Source organism: Anabrus simplex, chromosome 9 (assembly GCF_040414725.1).
Source record: "Anabrus simplex isolate iqAnaSimp1 chromosome 9, ASM4041472v1, whole genome shotgun sequence".
Taxonomy (NCBI): Eukaryota; Metazoa; Arthropoda; class Insecta; order Orthoptera; family Tettigoniidae; genus Anabrus; species Anabrus simplex.
Genome location: NC_090273.1, coordinates 169,535,950 through 169,562,728, shown reverse-complemented (window position 1 = coordinate 169,562,728; position 26,779 = coordinate 169,535,950). Strand labels below are relative to the sequence as shown.

Genomic DNA, 26,779 nt, shown 5'->3' with positions numbered 1-26,779 from the left:
CATTAACAACATTAACAACAACCTAAACAAATTCAGTAACCTAAGTAAACTTGAAATTGAAGACTTCATGTCTATTTTAAAATTGGTTCTTAATAATAATAATAATTTTACCTTTGATAACACCATTTATCAACAAGATGGCTTGGCTATGGGCTCATCAGCTTCAGACATTCTTGCTGAAATTTACCTTGACTTCTTAGAAAACACAAAAATCAAGAATAACAATTTCTCCAACATCCTCTTTTCGGGCAGATATGTCGACGACACTTTAGTAATTTTAAATGAAGAATCAACCAACGCAGCCTCTGCACTTATTCATCTCAACAACTTAGACCCTAACATTAAATTCACCCTTGAATTAGAACACAACCAAACTCTTAACTTTCTAGACTTACTGTAACTATCACTAGACATCCTTCTTCTTTATCTTACAAAATATTCAGAAAACCAACCCAAACAGCAACCACAATACGACAAGATTCTTTGCACCCTCAAGCACATAAACGTACTACCTATAACAGCTTAATTTTTTGCGCCTTCAACACCCCTATGTCTAAAAAAGATTTAAATAATAAATTGAACACCATCCGTAACATTGCTAAACTCCATGGCTTTAATAACTCCTTCATAAACTGCTTCATCAACAAATTCAAACACCGTCCTAAAACCACTTTATCTAAAGACACAACAAAACCAACTGCATTTTCCACTTTCACTTTCACTTAAGATGCTTATAAAATAACTAATATTTTTAAAAAACACAATATGAAAATTTCTTTTAGAACTAACAATAGAAATTTGGATATTTTACACAACTCTAAACCACTAAATAAATCTAATGCTTTTTCTAAATCCGGAGTGTACAGATTCAAATGCAACAACTGCAATTCCTCCTATAACGGACAAACCGGCCACAACTTCAATATCAGATACTTCGAACATATCAACGCCATTAAATACAATAGATTCTCTGCCATAGGACAACACATACAAGACTCCAAGCATAGTTTCACCAATATTGAAAAAGACATGAAAATACTTAAAATCATAAAAAAAGGTCCCCTCTTAAACACTACTGAAAATTGCTTTATCCACCTTGATCAGTACTTCAACCCAAATTTCAACTTAAACGACATTTCTGAAAAACCAAATATCCTTTTCGACTTCCTAATTCTTCTTCTCAAAAATTCTAAATTTCAAAACCCCAATTCTATTTTCCATGCCTTACAAAGTTCCTACCCACATTTTCTACCTCCAATAACCCACACTCCTAACCCACCCTAAACTACCCCTCCTTCATCTCCCTACCTTATCCTTCCTCAACACCATTTAATCTTCAATTTCTTTCACTCTTCTCTTTTTTCCACTATTCCTCTTCCTCTATTAATTTATTCTATCATTTCTCAAAAAAAAAAAAAAAAAATTCATTTCCACCTTCATTTCGATTTTTCTCATCCATACTCAACTCCTGCCTTACGCCAATTTCGACTACTTCAATCTAGACCTGAATTTTTTACGTTTTTAAAATTGCGCACTGTGCATATACGTTTTTATTTGTTTCCGGTATTGTGCTTTTTACTATATTTTTTTCTCTTCACAATTGTTTTTTCACGTCAACTGTTCTAAGAATTCTAGAGGAGCACAATTACTTACTCAATTATATTGAATTGTATTATATTTATCTATATACTTACTTTCCCGCAACCAAGGAAAATAACTGGATCGTCAAGCTATTCTCCATTTTACTTTGGCGTTTGAAACCACAGCGCCTGATATTGAATGTGTCACGCTGATCACCGGGAGCTGGCAAGTTGCTTCAATGAATCTGCTCGTCTTCAACTCCTACACGAATATGGACCTTCGTATGTGTTCGATTGTGATGTGACTTTATGCCTGACAGTGTTTAAATAACTGGCTTTGAACAGTTCTCCGCTATTCGTAATTATTGTGGGACTTTGCCTAGCGCTGCGTGTGCCTTGCTGCCGCTAAGAGAATTGCGCACTGTTTTTCTTTTGAATGACTTGTATTTTACTTCTTCTAACTTTTACAGTGTCTACCCCCGTTCATTTCCTTTTCATATTGCCTCTTCTACTGATCCTATGCATTGTTTTCCATTTCTTAATCGGCTGATGATGACCTGGAGTAGGGTCGAAACCGGTACCATTTCTAATTATTATTAAATGAGAATGTAATTCACTACATTTCTTATTCTTTGGTATTGAATAGGTGGAATCTCCTTATCATTTATTTCAATTTTAATTGTGATATTCTTCAATACGGAACAATGAAATTTTTAACTTTAAATGCGGGAAGGCTGATAGGGAGAGATTATTTTACAGACAGAATACCTGCAGTAGGGGCGAAGAAGGAAGGACACGCGCAAGGTTTGCTACGACATGTCCAAACATAACACCGGTCGTGCTGTGAAGAAAATGACAACCATATATTGTCGTAAATGTGACGTAGGTCTTTGCAAAGGAGAATGTTTTGAGTGTTACCATACCAAAGCTAGGTATAGGGAATAACAATGTGTAATTCTGTTATTCAGTGACTAAAAACTATCAAACTTTTCTAGTGAATTAGAAATTCAAGCGCGTGAACAAGGATATCAGAATGGGCCAATATTGTAGTGTCGTGTCAGCCCCAGATTGGAGCTCAGGACTCATTCTTCCGAGGATCGAACCCATGACCGGGACGTAGGAGGAATGGTGTCGCTGAGATATACGTTAATATTATAAGGGAATTTATAAGTTAATAGTAATGACTATGTAATGGCAACAAGGCCAAGGAATCATAATTATAATGCTGATATAAGTAAATTAAGAATCATACAAGATTTAAGAGTTGAAGGCACACCAAAAGCTGTGAGCCACAAGTTGTGTAATTAGAAGTAAGGCTTGGTCGAAGTAGGTGAATCATAAGCTGCACCCTGCTAAAGGTGCGTAGTATATCTTCAGAAAAGGTGGGTAGCGAGTGAACGGAAGAGGCAATTCCGTTTTCGTGTGTCTGAGGACATTCTCCATAGGATGGAAACTTCGATGGCCTTCTCGAAGGGAGGCGAAAGTTAGTGAAGGTATAAAACAGGGGTACACACCCTGATCGAGGCTTTTTGGAACAAGTCGGCTAGAAGTGCGGGCGGAAGCCCTGTCAGTCAGGTCTCCGATAATAATAATAAGGTCCAAGTGTGGACTTAGAGTATTCACTTCAATACTTCGACCACGCCAAGTCTTCTATGTCAGCGTCATTGGAAGCTAGGAAGGAGATTGTAAATACTGTATATAATTATACATACTCATCAGTCTGCTATTAAAGGAAGGTTTTGGGAAATAGAGGACTTCGTCTCTTCACACGTAGCAAATCTCCCAGGCCCATTGAACAATCCCTCATTACCGCTCGGAGGAAGTCAATCTGATTATTTATCATTCTCGTCGTGGCAAAGCCTGTGTCACGACAGGAAAAATTAAACTGGTGTGCAGCTGCGGGGTACTGGGTTCGATTCCGCCTCAGTGAAGAGAGAGATTTTTAAGAGCCACGCAGAAGAGGCTAGCTCAAGCAAGAAGATTCGCAGATCCGGTCCAGAGCAGCAGACGAGAGGCCTACCGTTCCAGCCTACGCAGAAGGAAGCGGACATCAGGACAGGAGAGCAGCAGGAGGCACCTGGAGGAGCTCAACGCCGAGACACCGAGAGAAGACAGCAGATATTCGGGCAGTGGTAAGTACCCACAAGTGTTGTAAATATGGCAGATTCCAATGTACCCAATGATGTGCCAGATAATGTTTCTGACTATGATAGTGCTGGGGATGCACAGGATGGACATTTATACGTGTCAGTTACTGAGGGATATCGGTTAATAGGTCATGAATTTAGTGGTGCCAAACCAGAGCAATTGCGTGAGTTTATTGCTAATGTGGATGCCGCACAGAGTATGATCAAGGATAGGGACCAACCGTTATTCTTTAAATATATTTTGACAAAGATTACGGGTTCTGCTCGCGAAAAGTTATTATCTAGATGTGACATAATCAACTGGGAAAGAGCTAAGGAAGCTCTTTGGGAATATTATGGAAAACAGGGCACTTTTGACTTGTATTTGTGTCAATTGTTCCAAAAAAGCCAGGGACCGAAAGAAACCGTGGCCGAGTGGGCCCATAGAATCGAAGAAATGGCGTTGATGTTTCGAAACGCTATCCTGGAGAATGAACCAATAGAATATCGTACAGGGCAGCGCAGAATGCTAGTGAAAATCGCGATAGCGGCTTTCACTCAGGGGATTCATACAGCGCGAATACAGGGTAAGCTACAGGATCGTAGCCCTCAAACTTTTGAGGCGGCTGTAGCTATTGCTAGACAAGAAGAAGCCATGATTAATTCCCAGAAGGAGAGAGAGGCACTCCTCAGGAATAGTACGGCTTCTAAACGAGAAGGCGCGCACACCCAGCCGGTAAGCTACACGAAGGGTCGGTGGCAAGGCAAGGCCACGCAAGGGGCGCAAAAACCTAGTAAATCTCCCCATTATAACAAGGTGCTGCTAATATGCTTTAATTGTAATAAGGAGGGACATATAGCTAGAGATTGTAAGCAGAAGAATCAGAGTTCTAAGACAAAGGAATCCCTTACTCCTCGAAGAAACGCCGCAGGAGAGATAAAATGTAATTATTGCGGAAAGCCAGGCCATTGGGCACGGCAGTGTAGAAAGAAATTAGCTAACCAAAACAGAAATAGAGAGACCGGTAAGACCGGTAACGAGGTGAACATAGTGCGCACCTCTGGTTACCAACAGAGCGCGAATAAGGTGGGACCGAAATGCTTTAAGTGTAATGAAAGAGGGCACAAAAAGGCAGAGTGCCCACGTAGAAATTCGAAGCCGGAATTCAGGCGTTGTTACGCTTGCGGCAAGGTTGGCCACCTACAGTGGCAGTGTCGCACCAGATGCGATAGCGAGCCCAAAGGTAGAACAGAGTTCTTGCCTAGAAGACAGACTAGGAATGTTCAGAGTTGTAACGGTAATAATAATAATAATTCCCGTGATAGAACACGCGAAAAGACGCGATGTAGAATTTGTAGGCGATGGTCGCATTCAGCTAAAGAATGCTGGTTTAAAACCGAGAGAGAGGCTTTAAATTAGATAAGGGAGACAAGTCAGGGACGCTTGAGATCTCCCATAAGACCATTAGTCCCAGTAAGGTCGGACAGCATGAAGAGGGTACCGTATTAATAACGGTAACCGGGCGTAAGGATGCCTTAAGATTTTTAATCGACACAGGAAGTGATGTCTCTCTTATTAAGGAAGGTAGTGTTCCTTACGGTGCTTGGGTTAACCGCAAGGAAATTCTGAAGTTAAGAGGCATAACGAAAGGTTCGAAGCAAACCAAAGGAAAAGTTCGAATTCCCGTTGGTGGTAGATGTCCAGACTTCCATGTAGTGGACAACGACTTTAATTTGAAACAAGACGGTATAATTGGAAAGGACGTGTTAAGAGACAGCGTCTTAAATTATAAGGAAGGCTATGCTGTGATAGCAGGAAAAAGATACCCACTAGGGGCGAAAGAGGATATGTGGGTGGTGCTCGAACCAAGAGTGGAGAAAATCGTAGCCATAGAAGTAGACAAACCGTCAGCCGAAGGCTTGATAGAGCGGCAGGAAGTAAAGCCAGGTGTATACCTAGCTGAGTGTTTAACGAAAGCCAAGGATTATGTCGCACTCGTTAGTATGTTGAACACTACTGACAGGGAGTGGCGATTAAAAAGCCCAGTAGTTAAGTTACTGGATGTAGAAAGCGAAAATGCAGCGGAGGTACACAAGGTTGAAGAAACCATAGCTGTAAAGGGCGATAGTCAGGCCAAGAGGCCGATCGCGCAGAGGGATGATAATAATAATCATAATCAGGAAGGTAAATCTCGAACGCAGCGAATACGGGAGCTGCTTAGAGTAGATCACTTAGCTCCCCAAGACAGGGAGAAAATTTACGCTATCTGCATGGCTTATCAGGATATTTTTCACTTAGAAGGGGATAAATTAACGCATACGAATATACTTCAACATGCTATCCCCACACGCGTAGATCAACCTCCAATTCATGTGAGGCAATATAGGTTACCTGAGGCTCAGAAAGAAGAGATAGGTCGTCAGATAAATCAGATGTTACAGGATGATATTATTACTCCTTCGACTTCCCCATGGTCTAGTCCCATCCTTTTAGTCCCAAAGAAATTAGATGCTTCTGGTAAGCAGAAGTGGAGGGTCGTAGTGGACTACAGACTTTTGAACGACGTCACCATAGGAACTACGTATCCTATTCCATTAATTTCTGAAATATTAGATGCCCTAGGAAAAGCGAAGTATTTTTCCACTATGGATCTGGCCAGTGGATACCATCAGGTAATGCTGAAGCCTGAGGACAGAGAAAAGACAGCATTTTCTGCCTTAGGGAGGCACTATGAATACAAGAGATTAGCTATGGGACTTCGAGACGCGCCAGCAACTTTTACGCGTTTGATGAAAACAGCACTAGCAGGCTTAGAAGGCATTAAATGTTTGGCGTATATGGATGATTTGATTGTGTATGCTAGCTCTGTAGAGGACCACAATCAGAGATTACGTGATGTTTTTCAGAGATTGAGAGAGGTAAATCTCAAATTAGGTCCAGATAAATGCGAATTTCTAAGAACGGAGGTAGCTTTCTTAGGACATGTAATTACTAAGGGCGGTGTTCAACCTGATGATCGAAAGGTTCAAGCAGTAAGAGAATATCCTCAGCCTACCACTACGAAACAGCTGAAAGGATTTCTAGGCTTGTCAGGCTATTATCGTAGGTTTATTCCGAACTATAGTAAGATAGCGAAACCACTGTACGAGCTGCTTAAGAAGGAAGTACCGTACGAATGGACGGATAAGCAAGAGCAGGCATTCCAGATCTTAAAGAAAAAGTTAACAGAGAAACCGATATTGCAGTACCCAGACTTTGAGAAACCTTTCATATTGACCACAGACGCTAGTAAAGAGGCCTTAGGAGCAGTGCTGTCGCAAGGACAGATAGGTAAGGATTTGACGATAGCTTACGCTAGCAGGACTTTAAATAAGGCCGAAAGAAATTATTCTGTGACAGAGAAAGAATTACTAGCAATTGTTTGGAGTGTGAAGTATTTTAGGCCGTATTTGTTCGGCAGGCATTTTACGGTAGTAACAGATCATAAGCCTTTGAAATGGGTATTTAATGTCCAAGACCCATCTTCTAGATTAATTAAATTCCGATTGAAATTAGCAGAGTACGACTTTGAGATAGTGTACAAGGAAGGCAAACGTAACTGCAACGCAGATGCCTTAAGTAGAATTCCAGTTAGAAACGAAGAGCCTGATCAAAAAGTGCGAGTAGTTAAATCTAGTGATAATAACCAAGAGACTAGTAATGAGGAGTGTGAGGCTAATGACAACTTAGGAGGACCTGTTAGCTCAGATAAAAATGTGCAACCACGGAGACTCAGCTCTGAATCCGAGGACGCCACGGCAGAGGTGACAGAGCCTGAGAGTGGAAGCGAAGAAGGTAGTAGTGATAGTGAGGATGTAACCGAAGAGGCTAGGAACACTAGCCCGGAGCTAACAGAACAAGATAAATTAGAGATTATTAAGGAATGTCATGAGTCATTAGTATCAGGCCATCAGGGCATATCCAGAACGTATGCCCGGATAAAAGACCATTATCAATGGGAAGGGATGCAAAAGGATGTAGAAAGGTATATACGCTCATGCCCATCATGTCAAAAGAATAAGATTACCGGGCCTGAAGTAAGAGCAAAAATGGAGATCACAGATACTCCGAAAGCAGTCTTTGAGAAAATAGCACTAGATGTGGTGGGACCTTTAAATGTAACGGAAGCAGGAAACAGGTACATACTCACCTGTCAAGACCAGCTGTCTAAGTATTTAATTGCGAGTGCTATGCCGGACCAAAGTGCAGAAACCATAGCACGAACTCTGATTAATAGAGTAATTAGTATATTCGGTATACCAAATATTATACTGACAGATCAAGGTGCAAATTTTATGTCAGATGTTTTTAAGAAGTTATGTAGAATATTGCGAATCAAGAAGGTCCATACAGCGGCATTTCGACCGCAATCTAACGGTAGTTTGGAACGCTCTCATAGGGTGCTCTCAGAATATTTAAGACATTATGTATGCAGTTCACAAGATGACTGGGATAGTTATCTTCCTATGGCAATGTTTGTGTATAATACGACCAAGCACACTAGCACAAGTTATACACCATTTGAGTTAATATTTGGGCGAAAGGCAAATATCCCTGGTGTTCTTCAAAGGAAACCAGAGCCAAATTATAATGAATGCCAGAATGTCTTGGAGCAGTTAACCAGACAACTGCAAGAGAGCCATGAAATAGCTAGAAAGACGTTAATTAAAACCAAAGAACGAGATAAGGAATACTATGATAAGGCTAAGAATGAAGTTTCATTCAAAGTAGGAGATCTCGTGTTGTTACGTAACGATGCCCTACGAAGGGGACGTTCAAAGAAACTTTCTCCACCGTATCAAGGTCCTTATAAGATTACTAAGGTATCGGGAGTGAATTGCACGTTACAGGTAAACAAGCGTGGTAGACAAATTATCGTGCACCAGAATAGATTAAAAATGTACATTAATTAGAGAAGAATGTAAGGTTCCTATTTAGGTCGCAGTGAGTTACACTTCCCTCACTCCAACGGCATTGTGGATTATCGTGTACCGCTGATAGAGTTAGTTGAAATACTCTGTCAGGTCGCGTCGAAATCAGGAAAGTACTAGAAATTTTAACCTATGTAAGAGAGGAACCTAGGAATTTTGGTACGGGAGTACCATGGTGAATACGTCCTAAGTACCCGTCAGAAAGACTACAGGTGACGAGACTGTATGTCCAGATATCAACTCGTCAAAATGAACCGCAGGGTTCAAACTGAATATGGAGAGAATTCGAGTTCTTAATGAGGATTAAAATTATCTACACTTGCTATATGCACGTTCTGAAAAGCCTTCACTTACTGTCACTAGAAATTAAATGAGTAAATTAGGTAGCGTCGTATGTAAAATAAATGAGATCTGCTTGTAATTATTAAAATCAGAAAGGGCGTGAAGCCAAGCTTAGTTCCACTGAAACGAAATTCATTCATGGTACAGAAAAATTTCACAGATAAATGTTTTATGTAATCCATATGATATCTAATTGAAGGTCGTTATCATGAGGATAACCCCGTGTGGTGTCGGGGATTTACGCAAACAACAGTCTACACTTTGGTACTCTTCTTCCCATACAGTTACACAGCCAGAATAACACCACGACTCGAACCTGTCTGTCGTAGGAGGCGACTAAAGGTTCCACTTAGGGAATGGCCTTGTATTTAGTCCTTTATGCACGAATACGGGCGTCCTGAGTGAGGCATGGAACCCAGTGAGGCGGGTCCTGCCTGGGAAATATCACCATTAGGCCGGTGATTTTCCACAACAGTGTGATTCTCGTGGGAACAGAATCCACTGAAGGGAATTTTCTCACCACGTTGAGAACCATCCCGTGAGATGTGACTCCAAGGGTACGGAGTACAATCCAAAAAGATCACTTCGGTAGATTCATACCTGTATTTAACTTTAACTTCTGTAACCATTCCTGGAGGTAAATCCTCTGCAGTCTTTAACAGACGCTATTCAAATTCTTAATTGCCAATGATGCCTTTCATCTGTCCGTAAGGATAAGGAGGAGTAACGCAGGTACGTCAAACAAGGAGAGAATTTTTGAATGGGCTAATGATGGCTCTAAAATTTTGTTAGAGCTGCCCAAGAGTGAAGTTTTACAGAGATATCAGTTACGAAAAAGAATTCGTAGATTTATTTAAATTGCACACGAGTATACTAGTAGACTAGTACAGAGCATAATTATGAGAAGACAAACGTTACAGTAAGACAGTCAGTCACATTAAGTGTGTATTCAGGTACAGATAAACAGTTGAGGGTAGGTTCCACAACACCTAACAGTATAGTGTGTAAGGGAGAGTGACAAGAAAGTGAAAGTCGCTGTTTACCTTACAGGGAGGTGAACGAACGAGGGGAATGGAAGGGATGACAGACCGCACGACCTGGAGAATGCTGGTCGTCGCAGTTATGTTGCTAGGGGTGTCCATACCCACCAGTCAATTGGATTTCAAGATGAAACGGTACGAGAATACAGCCGGAGTCTATTTTGATTATCAAGGAGAAGTACAATTATACACTGTAGAATGGAAACTGGTTACTTATATTAACCTTACACGTTTGGCAGATCTATTTGTGATAGCCCGTAGAAATTTACAGAAGACTAAAACCCTCTGTATTCAGATAGAAAAGGAAGTACATATTAAGTGCGAACATGAGATAATGTTAGTAGAGCAACAATTTCAAAGGATTCAAGGGATTAAAGATTTAATTAGGAAAATTACTAGGATCGAAACACCGGAAGGCAACGGGAAACGAAGCAAGCGCGGGTTAATAAATGCAATTGGTACCATCGCAAAGACGTTATTTGGTACGCTCGATGACAGTGATGCAATGTATTACGAGGGCAAAATTAAGGAACTAGAACAGGAACAATTGTCCATGATACAAGTAGCAAAAAGTCAAATGTTAGTTGTAAAGTCAACTTTGCAATCTGTCAATAATACCCTGTATGACATCACAGCAAATGAACTCAAGCTAAGTGAAAACCTTGAGCAACTTAAGAGTTACATTCAGAATGAAACAACGGGTATAAATGAGGCTTTTAGACAATCAGAAATGCAAATATCATTAAATAAACACTTAATTGAATTGCAAGGATTTCTGATGCAATTGCACGAGCATTATCAGATCTTATTAGATAGTATTGTAAGTTCTCAGACAGGCACGGTGAGTGTCCAAGTGTTAAGCCCCGATGATCTAGTAAGGGCATATAAGAAGGCCCAAAGAGATTTCCCTAAGGGTTATGATCTGCCATATGATTTGCAAGTCACTTATGGGTACTTGATTCTAAAAATATCATCAGTGAGTGTATATATAACTCGAGATACCTTGGTGTATATTTTACGCACCCCTCTTACTAACAAAATAAAGTACAATTTGTACCATTGTATACCTTTCCCCTCTCCCATGAAGAGTAATCCAAACCATTTTGTGTATATATCTAATGAAAAACAGTATGTATTAGTTGATCAAGAAAGACAGACATATGTAGAATTAAGTGATGAACAAGTGAAACAATGCAAGTGGACTGACAATGGACAGAGATTATGCAAGGCAATTTTTCCTATTAATAATGTAATGTCAAAGGGTAGTTGTATTGTCAAGTTGTTAACTGGTGTTAGCTTTATTCCAGAAGACTGCAAGAAAAGTGTGATGTCGATTTATGAACTCTTATGGATACCTATTGATGATAACATGTATATTTTTGTATCGCCTCATGAAACTAAGGTCACCAGTGTTTGTCAGGATATTACCAGTGATATAAGTTTAAATGGTGTGGGAATAATACAATTCACAGACTTGTGTACAGTTTACAGTCCCACAAGTAAAATTCAGAGTGCAGGTTCAGTGAATACGACAACAAGGAAAGACTTAGTGCCAGAAGTAATGTTAATATATGATTGTTGTGAACAATTAGACAGTGAGATCAAATTAGAGGATGTACCAGAATTAAATAGGGTTACAGTAGGAAGCTTACTGAATCATATAAGCGACCTAAGGTTAGCCAGTCATAAGACTGAAGATGTAGAAGCACTGGTAATGCAGAAAGAAAAGGAATTTAAAATGCAAATGACCCAACAGTATACAAGTGTATATCAAATTGTAACTGGTATTATTTTGTTTGCAGTACTTATAATAGTCTGTTGCTGTTGTTGTTACTGTTGTGGTTGCTGTAGAAGGTGTAGACCTTTAAGTAAATGCATAGAAGATAGTAGAGAGCGCTGTCCCAACTTATGTATTTTTCAGAATGTGATCGCTAATGACCACAGAGCTAAGGTCTCTGATGAGGACATTACTGTCCATTTTCAGCATCCTCGACTGGCTGAAAGGGCCCTCAGCCCTCAGGATCGCTGTCGGGATTAGAGTTACACGAACGCCCTACTACAGGTAGAGCAAGTATCAGAGATAACTTGGCACAGCGCACCCACGAACAAGAGCATGGAGACTCTAACAGGATGTAAGAGTAAGAGTAAAAAATGAATGCAGAGGTATTGCATTCATTTTTCCCCAAAGGGGGGAGGTGTCGTGTCAGCCCCAGATTGGAGCTCAGGACTCATTCTTCCGAGGATCGAACCCATGACCGGGACGTAGGAGGAATGGTGTCGCTGAGATATACGTTAATATTATAAGGGAATTTATAAGTTAATAGTAATGACTATGTAATGGCAACAAGGCCAAGGAATCATAATTATAATGCTGATATAGGTAAATTAAGAATCATACAAGATTTAAGAGTTGAAGGCACACCAAAAGCTGTGAGCCACAAGTTGTGTAATTAGAAGTAAGGCTTGGTCGAAGTAGGTGAATCATAAGCTGCACCCTGCTAAAGGTGCGTAGTATATCTTCAGAAAAGGTGGGTAGCGAGTGAACGGAAGAGGCAATTCCGTTTTCGTGTGTCTGAGGACATTCTCCATAGGATGGAAACTTCGATGGCCTTCTCGAAGGGAGGCGAAAGTTAGTGAAGGTATAAAACAGGGGTACACACCCTGATCGAGGCTTTTTGGAACAAGTCGGCTAGAAGTGCGGGCGGAAGCCCTGTCAGTCAGGTCTCCGATAATAATAATAAGGTCCAAGTGTGGACTTAGAGTATTCACTTCAATACTTCGACCACGCCAAGTCTTCTATGTCAGCGTCATTGGAAGCTAGGAAGGAGATTGTAAATACTGTATATAATTATACATACTCATCAGTCTGCTATTAAAGGAAGGTTTTGGGAAATAGAGGACTTCGTCTCTTCACACGTAGCAAATCTCCCAGGCCCATTGAACAATCCCTCATTACCGCTCGGAGGAAGTCAATCTGATTATTTATCATTCTCGTCGTGGCAAAGCCTGTGTCACGACAGTAGCCTAAGTTTCTTTCCAATCCTGCACGTAAGCATTTTTTATTTGTTTTCATGGGATAGCCCACTCATTGTACAATATGTATATAAATTTGTTAATTTATAATGCAAAAACTGACAGAACTATGATTTTTTTTTCTGAGAGTCTAAATTACGCCGGCACTGGGTAGGGACGCCATCTTGAAACGTCTGGGCTCATAGTGTTAGGGATAAAACAGGTCCAAGAACAGACCATTAAATTTAAATCTCAAATATTTATGTTATTAGTGGTCCTATCGATAAATACTACAAAACTAAAGTTATATAGATTTGAATTTCCGATCATTTATGTCTTATACATTTTTACCGTACCAGATGTGATAACAGAGACATTCATGAATTTGGATTTTTGTTGTTAAGTCCATATCAGTGAGAAATGAAATGAGAAATCAGTAAAATCAAAGAGTCAGAAGAAAACTGAATGTGGAAGCCTACAATATAGAAAGCTCATAAAATTGATCAAGAATTACATTAACCTGACCATTGTTTTTTGTGATGTACTTTTATGTCTTCTGCTGCCACTCATCTCAGACTGATGGGATTACTGCTGCGTACCAAGTATAACAGCCTGCCTGAATAGTAACGGGAAGTAGCTGGGGAGTTAGATCTCTCTCTTCCTTAGCATGCCATTTCCCTGGTTCATACATTTTCTGATACTACTGGTATGTAATACACTGGTTCATCATAGCATTCCAGCTATTCGTTCCCTACTCTGAGGCACTAATTGGAATAAGCGTTGTGCATTTTTAACAGAATAATGCCGAAGGATTGTTCGTGGTTGTCTGCAGCCTGGTATTTCCAGCACTGGAGCTTTGGACTGCTAGATTGGCAGTGTAGTACTGTTCGTTAAAAGTGAGAAAATGTGCGGTTCTTCATTTGATTGAGTATTTTGTAGGATAACACTGCTTTTAATTGCTACATTCCTACTGACGTCATTGTAACGTCCTATGCTGACTTCAGTTGGAAAAACCGGGAAAACCAAAAAGACAGTCTTTCTGAGAATTCCAAAGCGAAGCATGGGTATATCAGCTAGTCTTCAATAAATGTATATTGAATAGGTGGACCTTCGGTTAACTTGATATTATAACTGCTTGTCAATCATGAAAATTGTAACTTACGATGTGTCTAGGTTGCATATCACATTGTTTAATCCAAATAATAATAATAATAATAATAATAATAATAATAATAATAATAATAATAATAATAATAATAATAATAATGGCCTTGTGAGCAGATATTTTGATTTGAAACCATTCTGTTTTATACTATCAGATGGCAGAGTTGTATGATGATACTCACCAACAGAGAACTCACACTTGTTGCGATAGCCTTCGCACACACCAGCACTTCTGATATCTCCCAGCTGGCAAGGAAGGTCATCGTTCTTGTTCTTTTGTTCCTCCAACCACCCTCTCAACGCAGGATTGTGTTTTAGCATATCATGACCCAACTTGCGCAGGAGCTCCCTCATCTTCTCTTGCTTGCCTTTCATCTGCAACACCCAAAGTGAACTCATAACTCTCACCCATCAGTTGAGAAATCCTAGGCTTTTAGGATTATTTCAAATCAATTTGTAGACAATTTTTTGAACACAATCAAAAACTAATACCATAATTGTTCTGTATGAATGGAGTTTGGGGATATTCACTAAATATACCTGAAATTTGTAAAAATATGGCACAAAAAATCTGTGTAATAAGCATAATCAGAACTATTATTTCTTCTATGGTATCTTTAATTTCAGCTTCAGTTTGAATTTGTGGTATTGATGACATATTTATGATTAAATGCAGGTGAATAACACACAGAAAAACAGGTGGCATAAGGAGATTATAATTCTCTAACCAGTAAATAGCATCAGAGAGAAAAGGTTAGTGAAGAAGTGCTAACCCAAATCTGAGTTTTAGTTGTACATGTGAACTACAATCCGTAAACTTGGGTACATGATGCGCTTCAATATGATGAGCTATTTTTACAGTAGATGAGGAATTGTAATATAATTTATATTAAGAAATAAGGAGAAGAAACAGATGATGATAACAGTACATGGAAGAACAGCTAAATTCATTGGTCACACAGTGCATATACCTTTCTGACCAATCTACTAGAAGGAAAGGTCTTAGGAAAGACGGGACGAGGTCGACCTAGCAAGCAATTCCTTCAAGTACTGATGCAAAACGTTGGATCAAGTTCCTACTGTGAGATGAAATGACAAGCTGAAGACAGAAGACAATGGTTGAATCGACAAGGCATTGCCCTTAGACATTGATTGATTAAGGAATTTATTAAATAAGATCCACTTTTTCGGTACTTTCAACACATCTATTAACTTGTCTGACTGGACCTTCTTCAGCTACATAACATGCAAAAATCAGATATTGATGTTTTAATTTTTTTCTTCTTTGGGAATCCAAAATTATTACATAAAATCAGTTTCAGGGTCCGTATCGCACTTACACAGATTCACAACTTCTTCTTCTTCTTCTTTTTAATGTGCCATCTTCTGGCGAAGGTTGGCAGTCAACATGGCGATCTTGAATTTGGATGCAGCGACACGTAACAGAGACATCGTGTCCAACCCACACCAGTCTACGAGGTTCTTCATTCATAGAGTTTGTCGTCTACCAGGACTCCTACATCCTTCTATTCTTCCTTGTATAACAAGCTGCAGGATTCTGTACTTATCATTCCACATTATATGGCTGAGGTATTCCAGCTTCCACCTTTTAATGGTCAGCATGACTTCAGTCTTCTTTTAAAGTCATCCAACACCTCAGAATTCTGGATTCTGTCTGTCCACGAAATGCGAAGCATCCGTCTGTACACCCACATTTCGAATGCTTCCAGTCTTTTACAGAGGGCTTGAATAAGTGTCCAGCCTTCCATTCCATAAAGTAACGTGGGAAAGACGTAGGTACGGACCAGGCGGAGCCTTAGGTTACGGTTGTTGAGCAGTTTCTTCATCTGCATGAAGATGCTTCTCGCATGTTCAATGCGGACCCGTATTTCTTGGTTGCAGTCCCATTTCTGGTTGAGGTAACATCATAGATACTGGTATTGGTGAATTCTAGCGATGGGTTCATTGTCGAGAGCTGCATGTGGACGTCTTGCCGTTTACTGACAAGCTTGAACTGGGTTTTCTTAATGTTTATCTTCAGTCCTCTGTTGTTGCAAGCAACTTTGTCTAATAATACCTGAAGGTCTTCTGCGTTGTCTGCTAGTAACACCGTGTCGTCAGCATAACGGAGATTGTTTAGACATTCCCCGTTGATAATGATGCCTATGGTAGACGGTTCTTCCAGAGCTTCTGCAAGGATAGCCTCTGAGTAAATGTTGAAGCATAGAGGCCATAATACGCAGCCTTGCCGAATGCCACGGGGGATGTCTATTTCTTCTGACATGTTTTTCTCAATCTTGACTGCTGCTTTGTGACTCCAGTACAAGTTGGCAATAATCCGAATATCTCGGTCATCAAGTCCGATGTTCTGCAGAATTTCCATCAACTTCCCGTGCTGGACTTTGTCAAATGACTTTTCGTAGTCTATGAAACATGCATAGACATCCTTGTTTATCTCCAAGCAACGCTGGACAAGTACTTGAATACAGAAAAGTGCATCTCTAGTCCCAAGACCATTCCTGAATCCGAACTGCGTTTCAGTTATCACTTCTTCACACTTAGCACGAATTCTGCAATGAATGATCTTTAAGAATATCTTTAGGATATGGCTCATTAGACTGATGGTTCTGTGCTCTTCGCATCGTCTGGCATTTGCCTTTTTGGGGAGAGTGATAAAAGAGGACCAAAGCCAGTCTTCTGGAATTATTCCAGTTGAGAAGATTTTGTTGAACAGCTGTCAGAATACTGATACCATTGCCATCCAGGAGTGTGAGGAGTTCTGCACGCACTTCGTCAGGTCCAGGGACCTTTCCGTTCTTCATTTGGCAGATGACACGCCTCACCTCGTCCTTCAAAATGGCAGGACCTGTGTTCGCCTCGTTCACACCATGTTTGTTAGGTTTATCACCATTGAACAGTTCTTCCATATATGACTTCCAGCTCCTGAGTTTGTCAGTGATGTCAGTCACAATGCAGTTGTTCTTATCCACCAGAACATGATGCCCTCTATTACGATATAACACAAGGCACTCCTCTATTTTTTTGTGTAGATTAAAAGTGTCATTCTTTTGCTGCAGGATTTCTACCTCTTGACATCTTTCTGTCATCCACTGTTCTTTTGCAGCCACAATCTTCCTCTTAATTTTTTTGTGCACTTGGTTGTACTTATTTATCCCTCGATTTTTCAATTTCTGCCGCTCATCCACGAGTTCCATTATCTCATCGGTCAGCCACGGTTGTTTCTTCATTTTTTCATCACGTGTTAAATGTTGTTTCTCTGTGCCTGTTAGAATCTGTTTCATTTCTGTCCACAAGACTTCTATACCAGTATCAACGTTCATTTTATCGAAACCTTAAGATAGGTCATGCTGAATCCTCTTACGAATCTCTCAATTCTTGATCTTGCTGATTTCTATCCTCGCAGGTCTCATGGTCTTACGAATTGTCTTGAAGCGCAGCTGGATGCATGCCACCACAGGGTTATGATCTGATCCGATGTCTGCTTCAGGGTAGGTTTTAACCGATTTGAAACTGTTGCGGAAGTGCTGGTTCACCAGAATGAAATCAATCTGGTTTCGGACGATGTGTTCTGTGGTATCTTGAGGTGACTTCCAGGTGTAGAGTCGCCTGGCTGGTAGTTTGAACCAAGTATTAAGCACGACAAGATGTTCTTCTTGGCTGAACTGCACTAAGTAAAACTCTTTCAAGATTAAAATTATTGTGTCCACCTATTCAATACAAATATATTTTTTAGTGATTAAATTCTACATGAATTATAAACACCAGTTATGGACATGTTTTGCCCTAGTTATGGGCATCTTCAGCCTAATACTAATCTTAAGGTCAAGAATTAAAACTATAAACATTGGAACTTAATAGTAAACTTAACTTAACACTAAATACAATGGTCATATGCTTTTTAGATAGTTTACAATATGTACAATATGTACATTAACTTTGCCAGAAATTTATGAACAATGAATTAATTAATTTTATAATGACTAGACATCCAAAGTGTAGATCGGATTGATCACAGCGTGAATTGGCGTTTCTCCAATTGTATTGACTAGAGATTTATCACAGAGTTTTACTTATTGTATCTTCAATATGGAGCAAAATGAGATTAGGTACTTGTAACTGAACTGCACTAGCCGGCTGCCCCTCTCGTTTCTAAAGCCCAGACCAAATCATGCAACCGTGTTACTGACTCTGCCTTTTCCGATCTTCGCATTGAAGTCTCCGAGAATGATGTTCATCTCATGTTCTTTTGTGATGTCCAACACACTTTTGACCTGACTGTAGAATTCCTCGACCTCAACATCGTCTTTGTCAGCTGTGGGTGTGTACACTTGTATGATGTTGACATTGACAGGACTGGCCTGGAGCTGCAGTAGGGCTATTCTGTCTGAGTATTGTACAAAGTTTCGCACAGCACGGTTTACAGCTTGTGACATGATAACAGCCACCCCTTGACGGTGATTGATGTCGTCATTTCCAGCATAGTATACAGTGTGCTTACCTGGCCAATGCATCTTGCTGATTCCCAGGATGTCTAAGTGCATCCTCTTCATTTCGCGGATGGCATTACCAATCTTTCCTATTTCAAACATACTTCTTGCATTCCATGTCACAATCTTGATAGCTGACTCGGAGATTCTAAGCGCCCTCTGACCATCTAAGGTCTGGCGGGGACTGAGGGCCATGTTTCTTGCGTTTTCAGCCATGTTGATTGTACTAGAAATAATTCATAATGTGGTGGTTTTGTTGCCTTCCGCATCGCAGTATCACATCCGTACCGCTGTTCCAGCTCCGCACGTGACTATCTGATCTCAAGCCCTTTTGGCGCGTGAAGTCTTCTTCGGCCTCAAGTCAGTTCTGTTGAAGCTGCAGCCCTCCAACAAGATGGGTTTCAGTGGCATTTCCTCCACTGAGGGGTCACCACCCTCCCTGGGGGCAGTTCCTCCGCCCGAAGCCATTGACGCCCCCAGGGGAGCCAGGTTAATTAACCGCCACCCGACAATCGTCATGGAGTCACTGGCTGCATGGTCTACTTCAACTTGTCAATACACTAAATTGCTTAAGGCAACTTATTGGTTAAAAGTGGTACATGTTTCGCATATTATAAACATCTTCAGCCACATAACACTGTTTAGATGAAAAATTCATATAATGACAAAGTATCAATGCTGTAGAGGAAGTGTCCTTAAAACTAACATAAGAAGATTGACAATATTAAAAACAAAATACTTACATACATGTTAATGTGGTCAAACATAAAAGATATTCAGCAATGGGAGAACATATGGTTGAAATGAATCATAAATTTACAGACATTTCCAATGACATGAAATTATTACATTCGACCAAAAAGGGAAAACTGATGAATGTTTTGGAAAATTTAGAAATTTACCTTACACAAAAACATAATTCTGAATCAAGTTTAAATGAGAAATGTGCAGAAGATAACCCACTGTTTAGGCTAGCATATAATCATTGAAGGAACAAAAAGAAGAAGAAAAGAAGAAAAACTTGAAGATCCTAAATTTATATAGTATTCTCATTCAGTTCAACCAAAATTGTATGTATTGATCATTTTTATAATATTTCATAAGTTCTCTTTACTCTTTGATATGATGTATTGGGACACTATACTCCTTCAAATTGTAAAACAAAAGATTGTGTCAAATTGTGTTATTCTTTGATCTAACCACTGATGAAGGGAATGGTTGAGATTTCCCGAAACATATATGGTTTAATAAATAGTGTTTCTTTCATTTAATGAGTGTATTGATTAATATATAAGTAATAATAATAACAACGTAAACGTTTCCACCTTTTCAATACTACAATATATTCACAAAATTACAAATTACACAGTACTAGTTTCGACCCATCTAGGGGTCATCATCAGCCGTATTGGAGCAAAGATCATTTGTGGCGAAATCCTAAGAAAATGATATCTACAAGTTAACCAACATCTTTAAGAAACAAGGCGTTAAAATAGCCTTCAAAACCAACAATAAGAACATGAACGTTTTATACAATACTTCACACATCAACAAGACCAGCAGTTTTTTAAAATCAGGAGTTTATAGGATCAAATGTACCACCTGTAATAAAAAAACCTACATCGGGCAAACCGGGAGAAACTTCATTATCAGATACCACGAGCACACTAACGCAATAAAATACAACAGGTTTTCAGCCATCGGCCAACACATGCAAGATTATAAACATAATTTCACCAATATTGAACAAGACATGGACATCCTCGTATTAGCAAACAAGGGCCCTTTACTCAACATAATGGAAAATTACTACATACACCTAGACCAATACTTTAATGCCAGTCGCAATCTCAATGAAATCTCAGAGAAACCCAACATACTCTTCGATCTATTTATCACTTTCCTCAGAAACAATAATGCAGCCAACCTAAACTCAATCCTAAATTTAATCAAAGGTACTTTTCCAAGACAGTTACACTTTCTCCCGCACCCTTCAGCCCCACCTTAAGCCCTCTTCCTAAGCCATATTTCATTTCAATACAAGAACTTACTGATTTCCATGATTACATTTTCTTAGGATTTCGCCACAAATGATCTTTGCTCCAATACGGCTGATGATGACCCCTAGATGGGTCGAAACTAGTACCGTGTAATTTGTAATTTTGTGAATATATTGTAGTATTGAAAAGGTGGAAACGTTTACGTTGTTATTATTATTACTTATATATTATTCTCAGTTCAATACGGACCAAAAACATGAAATTCATAACCATCAATGTATTGATTAAGGCGGATTTAAATAAACTATTACAAATAGTCATATTATACATTATGTCCAATACTGTCGCTGGTGGTGAGTTCATAAAGTGGATGGAATCATTTAATTATTCACATTATACTAAAAATTTGTCATGAAACCGTCAGTGAGAAAACTAAGGAACTCTCAGATATTTTCGAAGAATTCAATTAAATATTCGGTTTTTTGTTGCTGTAAATTTTTGTGTGTTTATTTGTTGTGAATTTATTGTGAATTTAAAGAATTTTCAGGACTTACAGGAAAGACTGTTGATATTTAATTATCATTATGAGTGTTAGAAGACATTGATTTCGGTATTGGAGATCTCCAGTAGTATGTTTGTTGTAACCCATTTTTTGTATCACCCTGTAGTTGCCACGTTGAGGCTTCGATCACAAATTTGTCGAGTTTCGCAATCGAAACCTCTAGAATATGTTTCCCACATTACCATATTAGGCAAGGTATTTTCATTGGCTTGAATAACAGCCATTTTGGTTGGTGAAAAATTCGGGTCGAATTATAGGTAGCTTCTCTGATTGGCTGTTTGAGTGTTTCTCAATTTCCGGCCTTTGGCTACTCGGTAGTAGCAGGGCTCTGATCCGCGTCTTTGGTTTTCGTACGTTCTTACGATTGGACGCACCTTGTAAGGTGGTCCGCTCAGCGGCTCCAGTCCCTCGGGGTAAGCATGTTTTCTTTTCTTGAATGTTAAATTAATATCTAAATTCATTTGTTCGGAGTTTACCTTAGACTCTGGTTTTCACCGTTTTGGTTTTGTAATGCCTTAGTTCGTCAGCTAGGCATATCATTTGGTTTGGAGGCAATTCCTTTTTATTAACCCTTTGTGTAATGTAAATTTTAAATTTTCCATTCGGGTTGCCTCCAGTAACGCAGCGTCAATTTAATGTACACCTGTTGAGCTATGCGTCCCTCACTGATGATGAGTATTAGGAGAGGACTGCACCTCTAAAGGCCTCTGCGTTAAATTTAAATGTTACTTTCTTTGTAAACTCTTTTCTATTTCCCTTGTAAGATGATTATAATTATGTTTAGATTCCCTGTTAAATATCCCTTGTGAATTTCATTGTTAAGTTATGCTTACCTTCCTTAAAAGTGGTTTAAACAATTTATCGCTATTTTAATTTTCTGAAGTACCATGGACAGAAATCTCGCATTTCGTATCATCTTGTTTTCTGTTTAACGTTATTCTTTTAACTGCTGCAATAATTCTTTTTAAATTTTTCTTAATTATTAAACTTGAAGAAGGGTAATCGCTCTCACGTATTTTTCCCTGCAACGTCATGTAAGATCACATCCTCGGTAGGGTTTCCCGGCCTGCTTCCTATATCCTTTCTTTAGTTGTCACGTTGGTAACCCTGCGTAGCCATGTGTATGTTGTTGAAATTTAAAATGTTTTTCCTGGTGTATCATCGGCTGACGTTGTTCCTTCAGGTTTGTTATTTTTGGATTATTACATCATTTCTTGTTTTATATGTAACTTACATTATGTGCACTCTTCTGTAAAGGTAGGGGGTGTGTGTGTGCGTGTGTGTGTGTGTGTGACAAATACCTTTTAAGATAATCGTAGTCTCGATATAAATCAGTACAATGCACATACATCCAAAGCTTTTGTGCCACTTTTTATTTTAAGGAAATTGTAGTCTTAATACAAAACAATACATTATGATGATGTCCGTGTTTTATTAAATGACTCCTCTTATCAGCAGAAACCTAAAAACTTACTTCATATTTTTTTTTTCATATTGCTGGGAAATAACTATAATTATTAAAATTAAGTCTTGGATCATTTATTTAAATTCTCCTTATGTTCCCAATTATGTTTTGAGGTTTTTGGATAATTTGTGGATGTATAAGTAGGCTACCCAGAGACAACAGGAGATTTGAATTTGAAAGGATATTCTACAACGGAATAAAATACAACAATGTAGGCATTCTATTAAATCTTTGTTAGGCTACATTCTGAAATAAGTTTTACTGAGGTGCAATCAGCATTCAAAATATTCACTGAATCATGTACAGTACAATGAGCATGGAAAGATTTGAACTACCTGTTTCTTAGCGTGAAAACTGAGCTGTCATACGCATTAAAAAAAAAAAGTTTTACAAAAATATAGAAAATTGCCGAAACTACAATTTAATATGGCAAAAGCTATATTTTTTTTTAAAACAATTGTCTCATCAACCATTCTCATGCTGGTATTTCACATAGTATTCATGGTTATCAAGAATTTAACAAAACTCATTAAGTGAAACATTCTAACCCCGCAATACGTTCCCTGGAAATACAATTATCCACACATAACTGTCATCATCGTTGCCATTCACAATGCACCGTGTACTCAACGACCTTTCGTTTCAACTACACCGAAATTATGCCTAAACATTACGACATCCAAACAGTTTCCTTCCACGCCAGCCAAATTCACAGTTGCTTATGGAGCCATATTCACGAACCCGGGACTTCAACCAGACAGCTTCCAGTATTACTATCGCCTAATAGAACCTCATTTGGCAATTTCTAAAAAAGGTTGTAATATTTTTCCTAGTATTCCAATAATTATGAACTGAGGTCAAACCACGCTGCATATTACTGTTGCCTTGCCAATACTGCAATCATCAACCGATGGCAGAAGTAATGTGATGCACATTGGTGCCAAACATTTTGTATCCTTTCTCCCCAAACTGCTCCCTTGTAAATATGTATTATTGCTTGTAATTTCCCAACTGGTCAATAGAATAACGTCAATATTACTGTATAGTTGCCCTGTCGAACTGCGATCATCAACCAACGGCATTAATTATTGTTATGAACATTGGTGCCAGATACTTTGTACCTTTCTTCCCAAACTGCTTCCATGTAAGCTTTGTAATTTCTTAAGATTTTCTAATAGAGTAGCGTCAATGATTCTTCGGACCACCACTGCTGGACACTGCTAAAATACCCTGTAGTTTTACGCATTGGTGCTGACTACTGTATCTGTAAATAAGTTAATATAACCCCTTTTTAACTCCATATATTAATGAACATTGTTTTCTAAATGAACATTGTTTTTTAATGAAATTTTAGTAACAGTTACAACATTTCTGATAATCTAATGTCACTGCTGCTGGACACTGTATAATACCCTGTGGTCGTACCTGTTAGTGCAAGTCACTTATCTTTCCCTTAGACTGCCCCAGTAACTATGTGTTAAGTCATCCTTTGTAGGACATACCTTAACATTTTGACGCTGTTATCCTTCACAACTGGTAATTTACAGCCAGTGGCTGATATATTGGTATCTATATCATCAATGAACATTGTTTTTCTCTTGACTATCCCTACTGTAATATGTCAATATTATATCTTAGTATTTACAATTTATTTACAAATCAGGTACCTGATTTATGCCTTGGGGTAGTACCAAGGTTCTTAAACACTACTAAAGGTTGGGCCCAACGAGAGCCGAGCTGCTATTGGTTAACGAAATGACGTCACAATAGGAGCAAAGCAGCCGAGCCCAGAGCGCGCAAATCAGTAGGTATCTCATAATATCAGCAAACATTACAGTTTCTCAGAACTAACTGCCGACCAGATATAAAGATTACTGCTGTTATAAGACTGAAGAAGAGTACATCATAGTAAGTTTTCATTATTTCTATTATGAATAAGGTGTAAATGTAACGTGGCGGCACACTGAGCAACGCTTGAAATTTATTAACATTTCCGAGTTCCTCCATTTAGTTTGAGGAATGTTACGCGCTTTCAAATCTGTAAACATAAATATTTAGAGATATGAAATCTTTGTCATATTAAATCTTTACAGCAGAAATTCCGTGATGGAACTACCGTACGTTAACATACGATATACTGACTCACTTCCGGAGGTATCGAGTTTAAAGCTTAACACATATTATAACAGCAGCAGAAGTAAGTTCATATTCAAAACCATGCATAGTTAGTCCTGGAAAACCTACAACCTGTTTTCCAGTCTTTGACCGGGTCAGGGATGTAATGAATGAACCATATATAGGCTACTATTACAATGGGGTCGCCGCTCACAAAGTGATTTATTAATGACTGATAAATGCTATGAAATGATAATGGAGAGTGTTGCTGGAATGAAAGATGACAGGGAAAACCGGAGTAACCGGAAAAAACCTGTCCCGCCTCCATTTTGACCAGCACAAATCTCACATGGAGTGACCGGGATTTGAGCCACGGTATCCAGTGGTGAGAAGCCGACGCGCTGCCGCCTGAGCCACGGAGGCTCCGCATAGATAGTCTACTTTTAAAAAATTAAACAATAAGAAAGAACAGGAAAAACACTTCATTAGTACACAGTCCTACCTGTGAGATTAGATGCCATGAAGTGGTTGCTTTTGAACATGAAATCCACTGTCGTGCCTTTCGCCGATGAGCTGCTATGGATTTTTCAGTTTTTGTCCAAATGTTCATTTGTCGTATGTGTATAAATATTCTCGTTTTAACATACATTTTTAATATTTCTGGTGGTACAGCGGGGAATTTACTGCTAATTATTTGACACACTTTGCATATAATATTAGGTATGCGCCAACAGTTCAGCACGTCCGTGAGTGTCCTTGAAAATTAACTCAAATTCCTTTATTTGGTTTACCGTTCTAACGACGGAACGAGTAGACCTCCCCGAGATAACATTTCTATCCATCCCACAGGGGCTGTACCAGAAGAAATGGAAACCATTTCCCCAGTGGGACTTGTCATTGACCTGTCATATTTTCTTTCACGGTCGGCGATATAGCCGGCGAGGTACCGAAATCCCTCTGCTGAACAATCAGGTGTCGCTGTAGATTGCGGTGAATTATTATTATTATTTTTTGCTTTACGTCGCACCGACACGGATAGGTCTTATGGCGACCATGGAACAAGAAAGGCCTAGGAATGGGAATGAAGCGTCCGTGGCCTTAATTAAGGTACAGCCCCAGCATTTGCCTGGTGTGAAAATGGGAAACCACGGAAAACCATCTTCAGGGCTGTCGACAGTGGGGTTCGAACCCACTATCTCCCGAATATTGGATACTGGCCGCACTTAAGCGACTGCAGCTATCGAGCTCGGTCAGTGAATCATTAACGGCACAGTTTTCTATCGTAATGATACTGTACTATGAACACATAAATTTCACTCCAGCTACTATTACACTGTTCACGCAACTAACGAAAAGAAAATAAGTGCACCTCACTGCACGAAACACAGCAACTTAACAGAGATCTCACAGAAACGAACTACGACACACACACTATGCAAAATACAGTAGGCCACTATATAAACCAACAGTAATATACGGAAAGAAATTGCGTATAGTTATTATGTGGAAATTCTTTCTTTATAAGACAGACATATATAAACAACGAAAACAACGAAATGAGATACACATGCGGTTGTATGCTACACAGTCAAGGTGCTCCTGTGATGACGTCACGAGCAGGACGAGGGAAAACTAACATCTACTGCGCAACCAATCTGGGCCACCCGTGGGTAGTACTATGACTGATGATGCCTTCAAAGAAGGGCGAAACATGTCTCATATGAAAATAAAGATAAATTCCTAAACGTTTAAAATTTCTAGTGTATTGAATAGGTGACATAATAAATTATTTAGCATCCTACATATAGTACCAGAAGCTCCAAGGCGGAGAGAATAAAAGCAAATAACAGGAAAGTTTGTCGCACTTACAGATATCTAATGCATTTAAATATCA

General features: G+C 39.2%; 1 protein-coding gene across 2 annotated transcripts in view; it reads right to left on the bottom strand.

Annotated features, from left to right (window-relative positions):
* The window catches only part of LOC136881199 (tRNA (uracil-5-)-methyltransferase homolog A), a 390,729-nt gene that overhangs the window by 180,720 nt on the left and 183,230 nt on the right, over nt 1–26,779 (bottom strand). For both annotated transcript variants that reach the window (XM_067153905.2, XM_067153903.2), the window contains exon 5: nt 14,418–14,610. In XM_067153905.2, the coding sequence (XP_067010006.2) occupies nt 14,418–14,610 (193 nt within the window). The remainder of the gene's footprint in view (nt 1–14,417; nt 14,611–26,779) is intronic.